At 35.5% G+C, this 21,470-nt stretch overlaps 1 protein-coding gene across 8 annotated transcripts in view; it reads right to left on the minus strand.

The window, feature by feature from the left end:
* TBC1D5 (TBC1 domain family member 5) overlaps positions 1-21,470 on the minus strand; it is a 316,832-nt gene that overhangs the window by 61,273 nt on the left and 234,089 nt on the right. For all 8 annotated transcript variants that reach the window (XM_058039756.1, XM_058039673.1, XM_058039586.1 and 5 more), the window contains 2 exons: positions 18,340-18,482; positions 12,413-12,519 (listed from right to left, as the gene is read on the minus strand). In XM_058039756.1, coding sequence (XP_057895739.1) covers positions 12,413-12,519; positions 18,340-18,482 — 250 coding nt within the window. The remainder of the gene's footprint in view (positions 1-12,412; positions 12,520-18,339; positions 18,483-21,470) is intronic.

Raw genomic sequence — 21,470 nt, forward strand, 5'->3', positions numbered from 1 at the left:
AGATAGCATCTCAAAAAAATTCAATATTTTTTATATTGAATAATAAAATATTTTATATTTTCAATATATTTCAAAATTTTCAATATTCAACCTGATACATATGTTAGCAGACAAATATCTGTGAAGTATCACCACAGAAAATGTACATACTTCTGAAAACTGAAATTCAGACAGTAAAAAATACATTGTTTTGAAGATTATGATCTTTATGTCACTGTGGTTGTCCTTTAAGTTTTGTATTCTTTTCAACTATTTTGGTAAGTTAAATGTAAAATGCAGAACTGAAAACCTACACAATTACGATGCTTGTTCCTTAAGAATTTTAAGGATTCCCCTTCTCTAAGCATTCAGTTTGAGCTGTCCCCTAAATTACAACCTATGTATCAGAACTAAGGACTAGATTTATTTACAAAAAACATACCTCTGTTGCCTAAAATATTCACAGCAATCAGTTTTTTCCTACAAAGTGCAATTTAGAAAGATCCAATTTGTATTTTTCATTACTTAAATACATAAAGTTATTCCTTTTCTTTTTCAATTTATGTGCATTATTTTGTTACTAACTCAAACAAAATAATTTTTTAATTAAAAGGAAAATGTGAAAATGACAGTGAAATTAATCCTTCAAATGTACAGTTTGTTGAATCCCTCCAAGAAATTGTATGAGGGCTGAGGGCACTGTACAGATTAACACATATATGGCTTTCCCCTAGTAAGGAAAGAGAGAGCAGAAATACAATACTAGAACACCACCACCCCCACCACCCCTTTTCCCACACCCATTTTGTAGGAGTAGTCTGCTGGATTTATAATTCTTTTAATCTTAATGTATTTTTAGAGTGAACATAGTTTCAATCACTAGAAAATGCTCAATTTATGTTTTTGAAAGGACAGTGTATGAAATTCACATATTCATATATTCACACATATGTATGAAAAACACATAGAAATAGATGTGATTTTGGACTTTGTCTCTTCAAAATGTATTAGCCCCAGTCAAAAGGGGAAAAAAGCCTGAAAATGTTTCAGGTATCTCTGAAGCACTCCTACTTCTGAGCCTTTCCTTGCCTAAAAGATCCATCCCTCTGTCCCAGCTCATTTGCCTGCTGAAGTCCTCTTCCTGTCCTCCTGTCTATTCCCAGCCAGCCCCAGACTAACTCACTCCAATTCCCACGGCTGCCAGGAGGTTCCTGGGGATTTCTATTTGCCTTTATCCTCTTCCAGGGCCACAGGGCTGAGCTAAGTTATACCCACAGCTGCACTTTTCCTAGGCCAGGGCTCAGAATCACCCTGAATGCAGCCAATCCCCCAAACCTGCACAAACTGTGGAAAAGCAGCTCCCACCGGCTAAGGATCCTGCTCCACATGCTGCTCAAATTCTCAAGTAAAACCCTTTTCTTCCCTGGCCTTTTCCTCCCTGGCCTCTGGAGACAAATTGCATCACGTTACCCACGGAACAGACAGGATATAGCAAAGTGTGTTCGTGTGTGACACAAGTCACAGGCTGTTCTACAATGCACCTGGTATCTCACCCCCTGAATACACAGCAGGGTTAAAAGTTTACATGCAGGTGCAAGTGGAGGAATCTTGATAAGACTTTTCTTTGTTGAGGTATTGTATTTTCTCCCTTTTTAGTTTTATCAACGAGGGGAAAAAAAAAAACCAAACACAATTTTACACAAAATCTGAAGGTTTAGAATAAGAGGCAAGAATGGAAAAAGATTTTCAATATATCTAAGGAAAAATGAGATGTATTTTAGCAAGCATGCTATTGCCTCAATGCCAAGGGAAAAACACTTGTCATCAGAGAAATGAATTGCTCAGCTGTTTATAAGCAAAAAGCTCTGGGGGAATTTCTCAAGGCCCAAACCACAGAGCATTGCAGGGTTACACAAACATATGTTGCAGGTGTTTTAGGGTAGACAGGTGGGAAAACCTCAGCTACTAAAAAAATACTCCACTTAATAGATTGTATCTGAAACTAGATAACCTCAATGCAACAGAGAAAAAACAAACAAAATAGCAGCAGTGAATTCTACATCCAGGCACAACAGGCTGATCAAAATAATCATCTCACTAATGTCAAATGGAATGTTTTAAAACTAATTTTTTCCAATATATTTTCCAAATGCTGCAAAACATTTATTGTTTTTTCCCCTAAACTACTAAGATTTTAAGCCTAAATCAAAATCCAGACTGAACCAAACATACGTAAAGAGACGGATCATGATGGAACATTGTTCTACTTATTTAAACAATTACTTTTAGGGAGTGAATTTTCTCCTTTTTCCCTTTGTCAGCTGACATGGCAATACTGGATTTCTTCATAATTCTTGTAGTACCTAAGAAATTTCTGTATTAAAATTCTATTTTTTCCTTTTTATTTGTTTCTCAAGTTGGAGGATCATGTGACCCTAAATTCAAATAGGACTGAGAGGTCAGGAAAGGTTGACCTTCTCCTGCTAGATCATCTATGCTACTTTTTTCATTAAAGATCACATAAACTTGACAAAAATTTTGACTGGGAACAGAGCTGAAATAGAGCAGCTGAGATGGATAAAGGATACAGATTGTTCTTTTCAGCAGCAGCTTTTCCAACAGGCACTAATAATTAATGTGAAGTATTTACTAATTATCTAATAACTGGAGAGAGGATTTCACCTTTCCTCTTTTTATTCTGTGAGATGTTTAGGCAGCTGTCTCCTCCCCACATGAACACACACAGTATAAGCAAAGGCTTAACATTACAGAAACTTATCACTGTATTTTGTATAGTAAACAACCAAAACACCCCAAACTCCAAAGCACCCAAAGCAAAAAAAAAACTATTCCCCAAACAAACAAACATACATTTCTTTTCACCTGCTAATTCTCCTCTTCCCTTATTATACCTTCTGCAGCAAGCAACCTACTGGGGCACGAAAGGTACTTTATCCACCTATGAACCACTGAGTTATTAGAATGAAAACACCCAGCGAGACATTAGATAATAAGGTACTGTATAATTAGATATAAGGTACTGTTGCCAATTCAAAAGTGGTTCAAGGCCAAGAGCAAAATACCATCTAAAACATAGATTGGTAGTCCATCAACCCTGCGTATTAAAGCAGCACAACATGAAGGGTGCCCTGCACAGAACTAATAAAGAACTTCCTTTAATCACAGGAGTCAGGAGATGCATGCACTAATATTGGTGTTGGCCATAATCCTCAAACTGGGAATAATGCTTCCTGTTTACATTTTTCACAAGATGCTAAGGGTCTCAATCATGGACCTTGTTATTTACAATGCAATAAGAGCATGAAGAATTATCATATTTAATTGTTTCTAAAGAAAATTAAGGAGAGGTTTTTGCCCCACAAGCAACAAAATTTCCCAGAAAAAAATGGAAAAGGAAAGAAAATTCAGTTAACTGGGTCAAGAATGGAAGACCCCTGAACTCTGATTAGGCTGAAATAAATTATCTCCAGTTTTGTTACGTGACAACCCTCCATTCCCCTGGCAACTAGAAATTTCAGACACCAGGAAGATATTTTAAATACTGTGCGTTATGGTCTGTTTTTAACTTCATACACGCATGCTTTCTCTCACATGGGCATTCTATGACAAGAGATGAAGAACTGAAAAAAAATGACAAGTGAGATTTAAAAATGCTTCAGTGACTTGACTGAAAGAAATTTCTAGTTGTGTATTTTGGCTTCTTGTCCTAACTCCTTGGGAAGTCTTTTTTTATTTTTATTTTTATTTAATTTAGTATTACAGCATATTGTGTTTTAACAGGTAGATCAAATCCTACCAAATCAGCTTTTATTGATATTCCAGACAAAAAGGCTCCGACCTGCCAACGTTCAAGTTCATAACCTGCGTAAAATCCTCATCTTGCATCAACAGAATCGCTTAAGTACCTTTTAAATCTGCCTCTTAATTTAGTTGCCTATTTTTCAGCTGAACCCTTGGTTTTAAGAAGTAAATTAACTAAATAGTAAGGTATAAATCTGACAGTGTTCAGCTCTACCCTGTGACAGATTTATGCTCTGGCATCTTGCAGCCTCGCACAGTTAGGAACAGGAGTTTTACAACATTGTGGAGGAAAGCTCCAGGCTTTTGAAAGGAACACACAGCAAGCCTCGCTTCAAACCCTGGAATGCTCCAAATTATGAGATTTAAAATATGACATCTTTATGTACAGAAAAGCTACCACATTATGGTTTTATTGGCACTCGTTTTGGACAACCTGCATAACTCACTGATGGCTTTGTGAGTAATGCAGTTATCCGAAGCTTATACTTATACACCCCTTGTAAGCACACTTACAGCGTTACATCTTCTCCACATACAAGCTTGTACACAAATCTCACATATCAGGGAAAAACAAGAACATTTTAAGGTGCTATTTGGTTATTTTCACTACAAGGAGAAGAAACAGAATAATTCACGTTCTGCGTGTAATCTGCTACATAAACCACTTGAAAAAGGTCCCCAGGGGAGTGAAAAAAGCTCATTCACACAGCCCCATGCACACACCACACCAAAAGGAATATGACATCCAAGTCTTTTCTTGTGAAATACAGAGAGAAGCTAAGGGCCTGGCGCTGTGGGACGAGCAACTCCTTTCATTTGGGATTACAATCATGAGGAATTATCCTAAAAAGCCATTTTCATCACTACTGCTCCTTAAAAAGACAAAGGACAAAAGACATAAGATCTCCAAACCTAATTTTCCATAAAAAGTTATAGCAAAGGATAAAAAATACCATTCCCAGTTCTATCTTGACAGTATTTTACTCTTTCAGAGAAGCTCTTCCCAATACAAAGTACTCAAATAACCTTCATTACAATTGATACACTAATATCTACTATAAAATACATAGGTACACAATATCTACATTTCTATCAGAAGAGTCTGAACTCAAATTCCATCATAATAGATTGGATATGATTCAGTAGTTAATCTTTCATATATTATTGAAAAGTTATGAATCAACTTTTATATAGCTCACAGTTTGTGTTTTGCAAATTTTAGTAAATAAATTATGACATGGAGAACTTTTGATTAGGTAGAATCAAAGTGCTTTAAGTGTTTTAAATGCTTCTTTTTGATAAACTCCCTTGCAAACTAGAAATGATTGATTTAATTTTCAGGTTCACATAAGAAGAACCATGATCACCTCACTCTAACACTGTTAAATACATTTTACAAGTGTAATTTTATAATTAACATTATAACTTTTTTAGGAGAGGGTCAGTAGCTTTAAATGACATTTTAAATAGAAGTAAAACTATCAGCTGAAAGAAACAGCCCCAAGAAAATCACAAACAATAAGTTTTATTGGTAGCTAAAGTGATTAAGAACTTAAAATGCTTCAGCTTCTTGTTTTAGCAGCAAGTACAATCAGAATTGTCTTTACTTTGCTACCGAGGATGTCAACTTGCTTGAACAGAAGGAACAGTTTAAAAATTCTGTCTTCCAAAGAGAACTTTCTGGTCCACTTTGTCTTGGACACTTGCTGTCAAATGTTAGCCAAAAGTAGAAACTCACCTTTAGCCATTTCCTCTGAAAGACTCTGCACCTCCCGACCCTCCCAGAAATCAGCAGCCACACACAAGATGGGCAGTGAGGACAACGCTGGGTTCTGCTCTTGCTACCAGCAGGGGACTGCAGCCCCATCTTGCTTGGCCCCACACAGAACTGGGACAAGTCCTTTGCTTCTGCACCACCTTACCTGCGGCATGGCTTTAACTGTGGGAGGTGCCACTGTTCTGGAAGCTTTGCTTTATTCCATATTATTTCCCACTGCATTCCCATTAATTTAAATGCAGTGGTGACTCAGCTTAGATGGATAGTGTTTGTGAGTTCTTACCCACACAACTGGCCTGTGTATGCACACTAAGGAGAGAGCAACACTTGGGAACTGCATTGCCATTGGCAATCCAAGAGATCAGTCTCTCCTTTGAGTGATGACTGCTGTCTTGCATATGGTGCTGCAGAATGAGAAGGACATCAAAAGGTTTCTCATTTGAAAAGTCTCGCCTAGATGACTAATCAAGCACTTTCCAAGTTTTTTTTCCCTGAAAATACTGCTTGTGACATACAGGGTATGTTGAGGATGACTATTTTATGGTGGGTTGATTAAATGGTTAATGTACCAGTGAAGAGATTGCAATGAACTTTGAGAGAGATAACAAAGCTGTTGTATCACAAGTATTGACCATGTAGCCTTTTTGCATTCTGAAATGCATAGGTGCACTGGGAAAGAAGGTGTTGAAACAAATGTACAAAAATGAAGCGGATTTTTAATTCATGGTACACTTACTATTTTTATGTGGTACTATGGCAACATGGTTATTCCAAGTAATTCATCATTAAACTCTTAGCCGCCTGTCATACCTTATTCTATTAATGAAACACAATAACTGAATATTTAAATCAATAACTCTTAAAACAAAGCATAGACTATTTAACTGGAAAATATAAGTTTCTCATTTTAAGAACATGAACATAAACAAAGAGTAAGTAAATATCATGGCCACCATTAAAAAACTTAGCACGCAATTACAGAAAAAACATTGATTTGTTTAAAGTGAGGTGTTTAGATTACATCTAACCTCACTGTATTTGCAAATGGGAACGTTAGAACACCAAAATGCTTGAGTATAGTACAAAGAATTGAATGTGGTTATAAAAGCAGAGGTCAAGTTGAGAATGGTGCCACATTATTCCCATAAAAATTCATCTTGAACTGCATATCCAATATCTTTAACTTAAACTGAAATTAAGGCAATTAGAAGTTCTCTGTGAATCACTGAAAGTAAATGCATTTCTTTTTTGTTTTTCCTAAGTCCTTTTCTTCCAGATGAAGAGATGTGTAGTTAGCTTTTCTGGAAAATCTAACTTCCTTTATCAATAATATCTCATGTAGAGGTGACTCCCCTTTAAAGTACAGGTGACCTCACTCAGCCAGGGAACTCTCCTTACCTAAAGTACAGGCAGCTCATGCTGCACTGGCAAATCCATTATCCCAGCTTCCTGATAACTTACGCTTCACGCACCTGAACCCCCCCCCAATGTATTATTGCTCCTGAAATATCAGTCACATTCTCCATGATCAAAACTAACCAGCAGAAATGTTTGCAGAGAGCCTCCCTCCCCCTTGCTGGTCCCCCTGTAACGCAGTGGACCCGCGCCCCAGCAGTACCTCTGCGTGGAGGTACAAATTAATGAGCTGCTAATGCCGGAGCAGCGCCAGATCCCAACTTCTGATTGGCTGCAATCTGGTCATTAAAGAGAGGTAATTAATGCCAGATTGCACACACAATGCTAACAAACAAACAAAACAACCCCAAACCTGCTTTTCTCCTGCCACAAACGGCAAAACAACAATACTGACATAACGGCAGCGTTCAAAGGACAGTTGCAGCTCTGCAGCGGCACCTCAGTTAATGAGTGTATAGAAAAGAATTTATCTGAGGGAGAAGAAAGTGAAACTCAACAGCCTTTCAGGCACATGAAACCAGCTTGGAGAAAACTATGAGACGGTGGCAGCTACTTAAGAAGAAAATTCAGCTGAAAATAAATGTACAAAGAGTTTGGTTCAAAATTTCAGCAATGTGTTTTCCCCTTGTTATTCATTGCTTAGACAGAGAACAGTGTTAAAAGCTAGAATGCAGATTTTTATATGAGTGATCATGACCATATTTTATTGTTTAAGTTTTCTGGCAGTATCTGCAATTTCAGTCACGACGAACTAATACGACTTCTTTGAAATGTCATGTATTCTCCTCCATGGATTTAGCTAGAATTTAATATTAATATATAGCTACTTTCAATGTCAGTAAATAGCTGAAATACAATGTTGAGAAAATATCAGCAGCAGTAGCTATAATATTATTAGCATAAGTAACAAATTAATTTCCATCAACGAAGCACATTAGTTTTTTTTTTTTTTTGTTTTTTTTTTTTTTTTTGTTTTTTAATTGGTAGCTTATGATAAAAAGATCTCTCCACTGAATTAAGCTCGTAACTAGCTTGCTCAATGAATGGGACAACTCACCATGCTAAAATATCTGAAAGCAAACTTGCTTTACATAAAAATTAAGAACAACTGCAGTAAGCTTTCAGACAAAGGACAGTTGTCAGGTTTCTGGTGTGTAGTGCAAAACTGTAATATTCTATGTAGTGATTTAGTTTTCTGATAAGTCACTGTGATAAGGTTAACACTTCAACATTGAACAACATACAAATAAGAACACCCAAAGATGAAAATTACTTTGCTTATGTTGCTGTATTAGAATTTTATTTGCTAAAGGGTGAAAACAGATTTTCAAAATTCACAGTTAACTTAAAACAATAGTTTTAAACCTTTTATTTCTAGCCCTGGCTGCCTTCAGGAAGGAAAGAACATCTGGTTATTTAAGGAACACAATATGTTCACATTTTCTATGACTTTTGTTTCTAATTGGGTTTTTTAATTTTTTTTTTTATTTGAACAACTCTAGTTAGAACTATGTTTTTTAATCACTTTATATTTTTCCAATGCCCTATCTCCATATCTCTACTTCTTAATTTTGCTGCCTTTGCTGTGAAAATTAACAGTGCTCAATGGTTTTGATAAAGGAAAAAACTGAAGAAAATGAGCCACTCGTGGTGTATTAAATATGCAGACACATACCTTCAGTAAATGTTTTTGGATATACATAAAAGAACCTTCCCTTATTTTTTCATTTCACATATACACAATTTTAATAGCCCATTCTTCCATAAGAAGCTCTACTTTTATATTCAGAAAGATTGTAAATGCGTAGAAGTTCCTTTAATATAAATAATTGAGGCAATTATCTGTTCAAAGATTAGAAGTGTGAAACAAATACTCTGCTAAGCAGGTTAACTTTATCACCCTATGCACAGACAACAACACTGATTTGAGCTTTTCATTCCACATTTTCCTAAGAAGTGGAGCTAGCCAAATGCAGAAAAGGTTGAAATTCAATTATTCTGCATTGATCCATACTCATGCCTGTAAAATTAGTATCTCTCAGGCCCCCCCTCAGAGACAGGTGCATTAACTTATTTCAGCTATTATAGAGATGTATATTTCTCTTCTGTGGCACTGAAAAATATCAGAGATGTAGTGTCTAAAATGTTCTCTCATCTCAGCTGCCAACTGGGGTTCCCAAAGTGAACAGGAGAGCTGCTGCAAGCATTAGATTAATGGCAAGTACTAATTACTTTTCATATTATTGTTAATACTGGATAATGCTATGGCTTCTGGTAAGGCTTGATTTCACAAAAGGTCAGGAAACTGCACTTGTCCATCTTTAGGAAAAAAATGCCCCCCACCTTTTAAGTACAGCTTGCTTCTGACATTTAGGTTGCTCTCCTGGTGATGACTGCAGTGAAAAGAGGGAAACAAAATGGGACAGGTTCATCAAGCCTAAGTTTATCTCTTCTGATAGAGACTACATGACAAAAAGTAAGAAGAAAACACCTGTTATGTCAGAGCAAAGGAAGTGAAAAATTTATAGATGTATTTAGATATACAAACCCAGGTTATCTCCAGAATTGGAAGTTACAGATGGAAAAGCTGTATCAGGTTTAACACCTGATTACAACTTCACCACTTATGAGAAGATTGTTCCTTAAGAACCTTTCAGTTTTATCCACCTACCTCCAACCTTTCTTAGTCCAAATACCCCACAACCTCCCCTCTGTAAGATGACTTGGTATTTTCCTAGCTGTAAAAATAATATGGAAGACAACATATATATTAGCAAACCTGCAAGTGGTAGATCCCTGTTTGGAATTCCATGACTTCTAAATGGCATTTCTTGTCCAGTTGAGATTTAAAGCTTCAAGGAGCAGAAAGCAAGCCTCTCTGAGATATTTGGAACAACACTAAACATTCTTGGTATGTTCAACAAATAATGAAATAAGCCACTGGACCATGCAATAGTCTCCCAGAGAAGAGTTCTCTGATTTCACATATTAAAACCCAAGCAAAATCTTGGAAGAAATGCCACACAGAAAAACTCAGCCCTGGATAAGGAGAGATAAAATTGCACTGAACCAAATGTAACTTTCTATTAGAAACCTATTAGCTTGTGATGAAGAAATGCACAGGAAGACATCAAAGAAGGAAGAAAAATAATTAAACACTGAATTTGTTAATCGCCACTTACAAGTTGCAGTACAGACTAAAACCTTTGTCATTTCTTCCAACCTGCTTTTATCTGCACAGGGAATAAGGGCAAACTGAATTATATCTATACAACTAGCAAAAAAAAAAAAAAAGTTTCATAATTTTCCCACTTATTTTCAAATATAATCTGTTCACTGACTTTAGATTCCTACAGCACCCATGTTGCCTTATTGAGTCTTCCCTTTCATTCCTTTTCATGAAAAATACGGACAGACTTGGAAATGTTTGTGCATAGGTCTTAAAGAACAGCAAGACTTCCATTTCAGATATATGGAAAAAATAGACTAAAAAATATATGCTTACAGACACCTAAGTGAAACCTTAAGTCACACCTAGGAAAAGGTAAGAAACAGATATTCGAGTAATAGCTTTGAAAATACATTTATTTCTCAGACCAGGAGTGATTTTTTAGTGTCAGAAGGATCCTTTAGAATGGTTTTATTTCCTTACTGTAAGAAGTCTTGATCTTTTTATGAAGCCTCAACATAAAGACCCAGTGTAAAATTAAGGGTGGCTGCAAGTCCCGTAGGCTCTTCATTTTCTGGAAATCAGACCTTCTCAACATTCAGAGTATTTCCCAAGCAAAAAAGTAGAGCTCAGAAATGAGAAACAATTGCATTTTATCATATTTAAATTGACAAAGCAACTACCACTCTTAGCATCAAAGAGTTTCAAATACTGATTCACCTGGACAAAGAACTACAGAAATACAACTCGTATTTATCTGAAAGGTGTTCAAGGCCCACCTGAAAATATTAATTAATAGGACATCAAGGCCTTATGAGCCTGACAGCTTCTTTCTCTTGGAAACAAGAGCGTAAGGAGTGGAATAGTGATTAAGCCTCTTTGTGGGAAGTTGGTGGTTAATTTTTGTCCCCTTCAGCTGATAGCATATCTTGTATGCTGCCTAGCATGTTTCAGAGGACAGCTGAATCATAAGTAATCACTTTATTGTTTAACATATCTCTTCAATAAATGACAGATTACATATTGAATTCAGATGGACACCTGAGCAAAATTTTCCTCCCTTTGCATATTTCTTCTAAAAAATATTTCTATCTTGTTTTGGAATGAAAGTACATAAAAAATTGCTGGGCAGTTTGATTTCACAGGCTGCTGCCAAAATCTTAAGAAAGACTCCTGAGATCTAACGTTAGAAACTTTCTTACACACTGAAAAGATGATACACTTTACTTCTCATCATGAAAGAAATCTTTGTGCTTGAGAGGAATGAAAAAAAACAGCTGTAAGGATGCAGATTTCTGCAAAAAACTGATATAGAAAAACAAAGAGACAATTTTTTTCTTAATCCATAAAAGTGTAAACACTGGTACTGAATGAAATTTTGCAGAAGGCAGTCAGAGTGCAGAAGTGATGAATTTTTTGCTTTCAAAGATGTTGTGCATCAAGAAGATGAGGGAAATCAGACTTTATACTGGCAACCTACTAATGGGACATGTACAAAGACAGTTCAAAACCAGCAGCACAGTTCTGCTATCTGCCAGAGATCTGAGTAAGCACAGATTACTGCATTCAGCTGAATCTCAAGCACTTTATCCACTATACAGTGAGTGTCTCCTGTATACTATACCCACACATATACACATGCCATTCTAAAACAGGAAGAGGATTTCTTTCTTTTTTCAATAGATGAGTACATCAGAAACTGCATGCTAATAATATGTGGCATGAATTTATGAATTTATACATTTTATACATGTGAATCTTTACAGCCTGTAACATCAAACTATTGTTTTTAATCAAAAACCATCACATAACCATTATATATTGGGCAGGGGTAGTGCTTTAAGGATTAACAGTGATTAATCCCAGAAATCCCATGAAAAAGGTCTTTCAGATGAAATTGCATGATGCTTTCTATACAGCTTACTAGGTTTTAAATAGTAACATTACTGTTTCCCTGAAAAGTGTACTTTATCCCAAAACACGTCTGTGCAGAATACCAAGCAAAGTTATTCTAAAGAGCACACCAGCACTTACCAGAGCTCCTGGATAACTTTAGCAAAGTGTCCTTTAAGGAGTAAAGGGACTTGTTTCTACTCTGTTTCCAACTCTTTCCTTCAGCTCTTTTGTCAGGTGAGAAGAAACTTGAAACTATCATTTAGTTTCCAAAATGTAGGTTGTTATTAACTTCATAGCATTTAGAACATTTACTTACAGTGATTTATTATTTCCTGTATTAACAGGTATCTCACCTTTGGATCTCGGAGAAAAAGTGCTCTTAGGATAAGGGAGTGAACATCTCCAATAGGTGGATAATGCATCAGAAGTCCCAAACAGGTCTGATAATTACTTGAAATCACTAGAATTAAAATGAAAATAGAGAGAGAGAAAAAAAATATTACTGTCTTACTTTGGTATTCCAAAACAGCACTTTTTCCAGTAAATTCATTGCAGTTCAGATTTGGCCGTCTTTTCCCACATGGTGTCTTAGAACTCAAAAAGTGTTCAGAGTAAAAGGAGAGAGATATAATCAAGCCTTGTGCCTACACTTGGTTTAGTGTAATTAAGAAAAGTTCTAAAACTATGATCTTATGTCATTGACACTTGTGTTAGCTCCAGATTTCAGATGCCTCAATTCAGACCTCTGTAGCTGTGCCCCCAAAGCCTGCCCCTGTCAGTGCAGCTCAGAACAACACCATCAGCTTGAAGATCTAGTGCTGCAAATGGACATAAACTTTTCAGATGCTCCTCCACAGATATCTAAATTTAAATGTAATAATTTGCATTTATGTCTTTATGATAAGTTTGTCCCACTCTGATTAGTTTTCGCTGAAATATCTTTTATGTTGTTCTTAAATACATATTTACATAAATACACATACTCAGATACCTATGCATACATAAAATTATTCAACAACTCCTTGTTTTCTTTTAAATCAGAAACTTCACAAAATATTCAGGAAAAAGGGAAAAGACTAGATTTTAATTTCATAAATACTAAATAGTATAGTACACTATTAACTTGCTTAGATTTTTTTCACTTATTCATAAACTTTTCAGCATGATTTGCTAAACTTTATAATTTTGTTCTAAGCTGTTTGATTCTATCTGAATCTATGTAAGCATACTCTATGGCTTTTTGCTTGTTGTCATCTTCTGTTTTTTTTTCTTTCCTTCCCAAATCAATCTAATTATGAGTGCAATTATTAAAGACATCTTTTCAAGCAGGTCTATGTAAACTACTTCATTTCTTTTGCACCATCTAAATCCAGGCAATCCATCTGCCACAGCTGTCAAAGCAATGCCTGTTAATGATGCCTCCACTCTGCAACATAAAGACAGCCTCCAACAATAGCAATTGTAAATAAATTTCTAACAAACTTTACTATGCTCACAACTTTAGCTGTAGTAAGAAACACCTTTAATTAATCGGGATATTGCAAATACAAGATTATTTTGGATCAATAAAAAGCAAAATAAAGGGCAGTTTTGCGGACAGAGAAATTTAAATGGTTTACTTTTTTTCCTTTCATGTGAATAAGCCTCACATCCTCCTGCACCTTACCTCCCTCAACAAGAGGATTATGGGGAAAAGATGCAGGACTGGGCAAAATGAATAATTATAATCTGTGTAAGGAACCACTTTATCATCTTCATTTCCGTTGCTGATCCGACAGCTTGTAATTTCATACATCTGCTTTCATTTGTAAAGCACTCACTTATCCTACTCATTCTTTATCTGTTCTGCCTATTCTTTTTCCTACCCTTTGTTTTTCTTGTTCATATTCAGGTACCTGCTTTTTCTTCTTGAAGTCACAAAGCTGGCATAATGAACACAATACAATGGCCTCTGCCAGAGTTCTTTCAGAGTATAACACGAGCACCACACAGAATGTACCCAATCAAACTCTCCTTCGTAAATCAAATTTCAGATACTGAACTGCAGTTGTGATCATGATGCCTTTTTATCAAAGCAAATAAAAACAATGAATATTGATATTAAATGCTAAATAGCTTTATAAATGATAGACAGTAACACCAACGTGTTTCTCCTTTAAAGAAATAAGTATGTGTTCTATTCTGCAATGAAAAATGGATTAAAAATATATTTTCTTTATTTTTCCTGGAAGAGTTCTTTGCTGTCTCACCGATACAGAGAAAACTAAATATTAAAAAAACTAATTTATTTTAATGGTGCAGACTTGACCCCTGACAAAAAACTCTTATCATCCAGAAAGTTAAAAAAATCCCGCACTTTAAAGGGAAGACCTGCTAACTTTTATATATGTTTTTTTTTACCTTCAGGGTTTCCTCCACATATTTAAATTGAAAGAGGGTATATTTAGATTGGACATAAGGAAGAAATTCTTTACTGTGAGGGTCTTGAATCACTGGCACAGGTTGCTTACAGAGGTTGTGGATGCCCCTGGAAGTGTTCCAGGTCAGGTTGGATAGGGCTTTGAGCAATCTGGTCTAGTGGAAGATGTCTCTGCCCATGCCAGGGGATTGGTCTAGATGATCTTTGAAGGCCCCTTCCAACCCAAACCATTCTGTGATTCTTATCTCTTCAGGACAAAATGTGTAATATTATACAACAGAGGGGCAGTTTTCTTGAAAATTACAGATAAACAGCAGTAAACCAAAACAGAATATCCCTGTTGGTGTTAAATGGATTTCTAAGAATCATCTATAGGATGAAGTTTCTGGAAGGAGATTCTGTGAAATACAAATATCCAGCCTCAGCAGTAGCTGGTGTGTTCAGCTGCCTTGTAAAAAGCTTGGTGGTTCTTCAGCTGTGCTTTTGCTTCTCTCATTGGCTTAGCGAGAGTCACATCTGGATCCAGTTCTTCTGTGAACCACAAGTTCTCACTTCCCCACAGAAAAATGCTACTGGCATTTCTAGGGAAAGGAGGAGAGAAACTCCTCTCCACAGAGAATACAATCTTACTGTTCTTTTATTAATATTGTAATTCAGTGCCCAGAGGAACATCAAATTGCCTTCTCCCTTCTGCTGTAGAAGAGACTGAACTTTCTCTGTTGGCCCAATAACCACCCCTGGGTACAAGCAGCAGTAATGTGGTGGAAAGCCTGAAAATTCAGAGGGCTATCCTCAGCAAAGTCCAAATTTTCTGATACATTTAATTTCTTAGAAGTTTATTATTTGATGTCATTGATCGTGTTTATTTCATAATCCTGGAAGGGTCAGATTACTCCCCCATCCGGTTTACACATGGCCAGGTTCTCTTAATACCCCCTCAGCTGAGTTAAACATAGACAAATGAACATCTTGCACTACAACAAAAATAACTAATCAGTTCCTCTAAGAAGAAGCTATGGCTTCTTTATTTCTCTCAAAACATTTGCTGTGCTTTTAGAGATGAAAAAACTAAATTTTAACAATGGCCATACCTACTTCTCAAGTGGAAGCAAGATAAAAATACACTTATTCTAATACTGGTCAGGCAAAATTAGCTCCTGGTTCAATAATGGCATTAATTTACTATGCAAAATATAGATAGGTCTTCTAGGTTTGTTCATTCTTATTATCCTTGAAAGGAAGTAGATAAAATACATCTATTTTTGCATCACATCCTTCCCTCCATTCTGATTTCATCAACAACTGCATGTATATTCGCACTGGTGAAACAGAAGCAAATATTCATGCTTCTGATTTGACAGATTAAAAAAAACAAAACCAAATTTGCATGAACTCAAGAATTTTTCCAAAGAAACACAGGAAATAATTTATTGAAACATACTGGTACACAACCCTAAGCTTGGCATGTGAGGATTATCACTCCACAGACAAAGATCTGCTTGGATACAAATGTAAAACTGAACAGAGCAGTTTACAGAATGGCTGTGTACATGATTATGTATCTGTAATCTCTAAAATATATAAGCAATAATCTGATAATCTAAAGGTTCCCTTCTCCTTGCATAATATATTGTTTGAGCAACAGAGGATTTCAAAACTAAAATAAAGATGAGAAATATAGCAGAAATGAGTTTCTTAAAATCATGTCCTTGAGAACATCATAATAGAGCACAGAAAAAAAATTCATCAATTCTCAAACCAGCAACTTTCACCCATCCCCAAATGTGCTGTTTTAAAAGAATCAGCACAATTTCTAAACTTTCAAATGCTTTGAGTACTGTATTATTATAATTGCTTATATTTGACATTTTCATAACATAATATCACAGGAGCTTTATTATTGTTCTTATTGTTTCAAAGTTTCTAAACTAAAAATTTCCCGATGGTTTATTTAAATTAAAGATGCTTATCACCATTGGATGTTTTGAGCTTATGTTTCCTTTCACCAAATAAAGAGAAGCTTTTATAAACTTACTTTATTTGAAAATGTTTTTAAAATTACTACAACTTTGAATTCTATTCAAAGCTCAAATATTACCAGCAATAAAAAACATGAGGAAAAACAGAAAACTTTCTGTTACAGATATATAACAAAAGGTTTTTTTATGTAATCAAGAACTGTGGAAATTGTTATGGCTTGAGCATGACTTTGGAAAAATAGATTCAACTTTACATTATTTATGACTTATTTTGCTTCCCTGTTCTATTATGCTTACAGTAACTAACTAGATCCAGCTGTAGAACAAGAAGTTACTTATTACAGAAACAGTCAAAATATGAAGTATTAGCTGTCCTGATGAGATGTCTTTCCCTCTCATTTGGGTAAATGTACCACACTGCAAAGCTATTTACTGCTCTATTTACTAAGACTGGGAAGTTCAGGGAAAAGAAGGAGACTGATTTCATACAAAAGCCTGGAACACAATTTTAGCTCACATTTTAGTTAACTTATACTGATACTTGTACCCCAGCAACACAAATCAAAAGAAAACAAAGCCAGAACAACTTTCTCTCCCCAAGAAGAGAGAGGTTTCTTAGAAGCACAGTTCTGATGTGCTGTTTTTTTTAAAGGTAAGCAATGACACAAAATAAAATACTGATGTTAAAAACTTTCTTACATGCCACTTCAGAACATATCTCTACCAAAAATTTTAAATTACTTCCATTTACTGAATATAAACAAGCAAGATTTAGACTTCAAAATTTAATAACCTGGTATCAGATCATCCTGAAACATCAGCATTAATTTTGGAACCTCTGACCAGAATTAAATGTCCAGTTTTTGGAAAGGAATGGAAGGTAGCTCTATATTCTGCATGTTTATTAAAAAGTAATTAAAAAACACATGAAGGCAGGCAGTGGAACAACATGTACGTGTAAAGTACCACATTATATTTTCAAGACTGGGTCCTAAAATAGGAACCACAGATGTTGAAAACTTCCTATGTCCTAGAATGCAAAATTGTGTCAAATATGTGACCTTGTTATAACCTAAAGCTTACAGATGGTATATACTTAACTCTGAATAACTTGCTATAGAATTCATATACTTAATGACAGCCATACATCTTGCTGTGAAGCACATACTTTGTTGCATCAGATGCATACAGAATTTTTTGCAGAATCTGATAGGACAAAAATAAATACTTCAATTATCATTATGTATCTTTCTCCTCCCATTTACAATTATATAAGCTAACAAAATTTTCTTGGTTGCTTGTTTGTACCAACTTAATATTACTGGTCATCACTAAATTATAAGAATTCACCAGTCCACAAATTTGAGGTGTACACAACCAAAATAAAATAAATTATAATATTTTTAAGACGCCCCTCTTGCAGAGAATAAACACTCTCAGTAATTGCTACTCATCTTTGTTTTTTATTCACGATATCTCTTCAAAAATTGCGAGCCATTGTCTTGTGCATTTTATCTTTTCTCACAGGGGAACAACATAAAAATATTTCAAGTGTCACAGGGAAGCTTTACTCAATTCATGAGCTTCGTCGCAAGGTGGAGCTCTATACTTGCCTGTGTCATTTAGAGCACATAAAATCTGCAACTCCATGTAAAAACACAGAACTACTCACAAAACAAACCTGCATTTAACTCCAAGATACAATTTGTTTCATAAATACAGCAGGCCATGTCTCATAATAAATATCTCCTCTCCTAGTATTTGGAACAATTTTCAATATGTTAAAAAAGTCACAATGAAATTTAGCCTTCTTAAGGTCTCCTTTTCCTTCAAAGAATAGGTTTGCATTCTTTAAAAAAATTGCAAGATAGCTGATACTTACAGGCATCTCTGATATACAACAACATGGCTACAAAAATGTAGTCAACTAAATTGAGGGTGATACTGTCAGCAAATAGAGCATCCCAGACTACCAGAAGATCCTGAAGAGGGAATTCACGTCCAAACAGGAGCCTTACCCATCGCCTGAAAAAAAAGTGCAAAAGTTATGGTTTGTATTTCTCCATTTTACCAAGTATGGTATATATCCCAGGATCAGCAACAGTCCTGAACAATTTATCCAAAAATTCTGCAAAGTATCAAGATCTGTGATAAAGACTTAACTAATTGTATTTGTGGGAATGTTACTGCATCCACATCAAAGAAATTATACATTAGAGACTGCAGAAGCTTACTGACTAATATTATTATGTGGGTGACCCTCAAAGGACAAAATACATCAATCCCACATACCACAGTTTTGAGCATTTAATGTGACAGTGACCTAAGATGAACAGGAAAAAATGTTATGCAAGAATGGCCTGGACAGCAAAAACAGGAGGGTGAAGCCAGCGGTTTATGAGGAGCCCTGAAAAGCCCAGTTAAGTGAAAGCCAGTTCAGAATCAGATGCCTAACAGCAAATAAAATGGACCAGGTCATAGTTACTGTGAAAGGGCTTTCTCCCTGTTATGGATGACAGTATTTGCAACTCCATATAAAATATGCTATGGATGCTATTTTCATTAAATCTCATTTAAATCTTTACCAGATGTAGTGATAATCTTCATGTAGACTATACTGTTAATTCCTATTCATCTCTGTGCTGTTTTCATACCTAGCAAAATGTGAAAATTTGTTATATTAAAAGCAATATTTGCTTGAGGCTGGAAGCTTGAAATGCAGAAGAAGGAAACTGTTTCTCTAGATTTCTCGTTTCTAGTTCTGACTCTTACACTGACTTACTTGCTGACCTCAGGAAAAGCACTTCTCTTCCCTATTCCAGAACAGAGCTATTAGCTTTGTATCTTTTTAGGTAGGATTATCTAAGGTCACATTTGAATGAGCTAAAGAATAGTTAGTAACATTAATCCTGAAATAGTTATTACGAAATGGACTTAAAAATAATGAATTACATTTTTAGCTGGGATATGCAAATAGCTATGCATGTGGAATCTGTTTATTCAGTGGCAAGAAAAGATTGATTGCAAATTTCTGCTAAGCAAATTAAGTCATTCTTTAAAACTCACAAAAATTTCTAAAAAGGCAACTAGAAATTTCTTGTTCAAGATTAGTTTCACTCATAAGAATTCATGTTTAACCACTTTTGGTCCAGAACTCATTGTTGCTTTAAGGCATCCAGGGTTTTGTTATTGGCTTTTTTTTTTTCTGATTCCAGTATAAAGAAAATACTGGACAAATTAATTCCAGCATGCCAGTCTAGCATAGGCTTTGAAAATAGTAACGATCTGCACAAAAAGACAGTGTCTTATAAAAGAATTTCAAAAGGACTGTTGTGAGTGAAGGTTATGTTCACAAAACTTTTATTCTCCATGCCACTGGAACTATAGGTGCAGTACACAAAAATATCCACGTACAGATTTAGAGATCACTACATAGAATCTTTTCCTTGCAAGATATGTTCCCTTTTAAAAGTGAAAATACATGATTTCAAAAGACAGCATCATTTCACTCTCATATCAAACATTTATGTTCTATGGTCTTATAACTTTTTATGTTAGTACAGTAATTACAGAAGTCCCAATATTAGCTACAACAAAACAAAAACTCTGTATTTCCCGCTCTGATCAAACCCCTTTCCTATGAGGACTTATTTTGAGACCTCAGAAAAAGAAATCAGAACTGTTCTACAGAACCAAGGCTTAGCTGGTGCATTTAGTACCATGTCTGTTCTCACAAAGGGGTTTTGCCATAGGGCACATTACCCTGCAGTGCCCAGCCTACAGGAGACTATTACCCTACGGTGACACAAACATTACTCTGACTCTGCATGAAGCCCATTACCTACAGCAGCAACTCCTCCCACCTGTAAAGCCACAACTTTCCAGTTACACAAACTGTTAGGCAAGAAAACTCAGCAAAGCTTGAAGCATTTGAGCTGACTTTGCTTGCAACTACCCAAGTCTCATTCAAAAGCCTTGCTAAGAGTCTAATACACTTCAAGAGAAAAAATACACCATGGTGTAATGGGATTTGTTATTAGTCCTTTATTAGAAATCTCTTTTGCTTCTTTACTACTTCATTATGCAGTGCTAATCGTTTGTAGATGCAGGTTTATTCTGCTCGAGCAGAAGTCATTCCTTTTTTTTTCCTGCTTTTATATTTTCTCCTGGGAAAATTAAATCTCATTCCCCAGAGGTATCACGTTTCACAGATGTAGACTGCTGAAGAACAACTGGACTTCCTTTTGCAACCATAATATTGCTGTTAATTATTTGAACCTTCCTGTCTTAAAAAGAGTAAGCAATTCATACTGTTGTAAATGCATATATACTAAATGCTCTCTTATTTTTTTCAGCAACGTTTAGCTCACAGCATCTATAAACTGAGGGCCCTATTGCCTATGAACCATGCTGCCATATGGCAGGACTTCACTCAGCTTTTATATTCATAAAAAAAGATCTTAATTTCTTAACTAAGTGTCCACACTGAAAAGCTGTCTTTCAAACTAACACATTTTTATTGCTTTTACAAGTATTTGCAGAGAATTTAAGACACCCTTAATAATTGCATTGTGCATGATAAACCCTTTCGTTTCCTCCCCCCCTTTTTTTTTTTGTTGAGACGGCTGTCTGTGTTTTAATTATTGTTCTGTCCTGTTAATCTTGCCTTACATCTGTTACACCTGCAGACTGTGAAACTCACAATAGTATACCTTTTATCACATGTGGTAATACAATAATTCATATTTTACCAGGCACACTTAGCAATTAAAATCTACAAAAAACCCCCAGATTCTTTAAAGCCATAATACACCAAGGTGCTACTACCTACATTGTAGAGTATGTAACTGTATCTTCCACTTATGATTCCTATATAATTAAACCAATATTCTCAAGAGATCAGTAATTACTAGCAATAGATAATGATTCATTAATGACCTTAAAATATAGGGAAAGCAGGAGAAAACTCTGTGCTAGTAAAGCCATAAAAGAAGGCAACGATCCAGCTTTACC

The sequence above is a fragment of the Melospiza georgiana genome, chromosome 1, assembly GCF_028018845.1.
Source record: "Melospiza georgiana isolate bMelGeo1 chromosome 1, bMelGeo1.pri, whole genome shotgun sequence".
Classification (NCBI taxonomy): domain Eukaryota; kingdom Metazoa; phylum Chordata; class Aves; order Passeriformes; family Passerellidae; genus Melospiza; species Melospiza georgiana.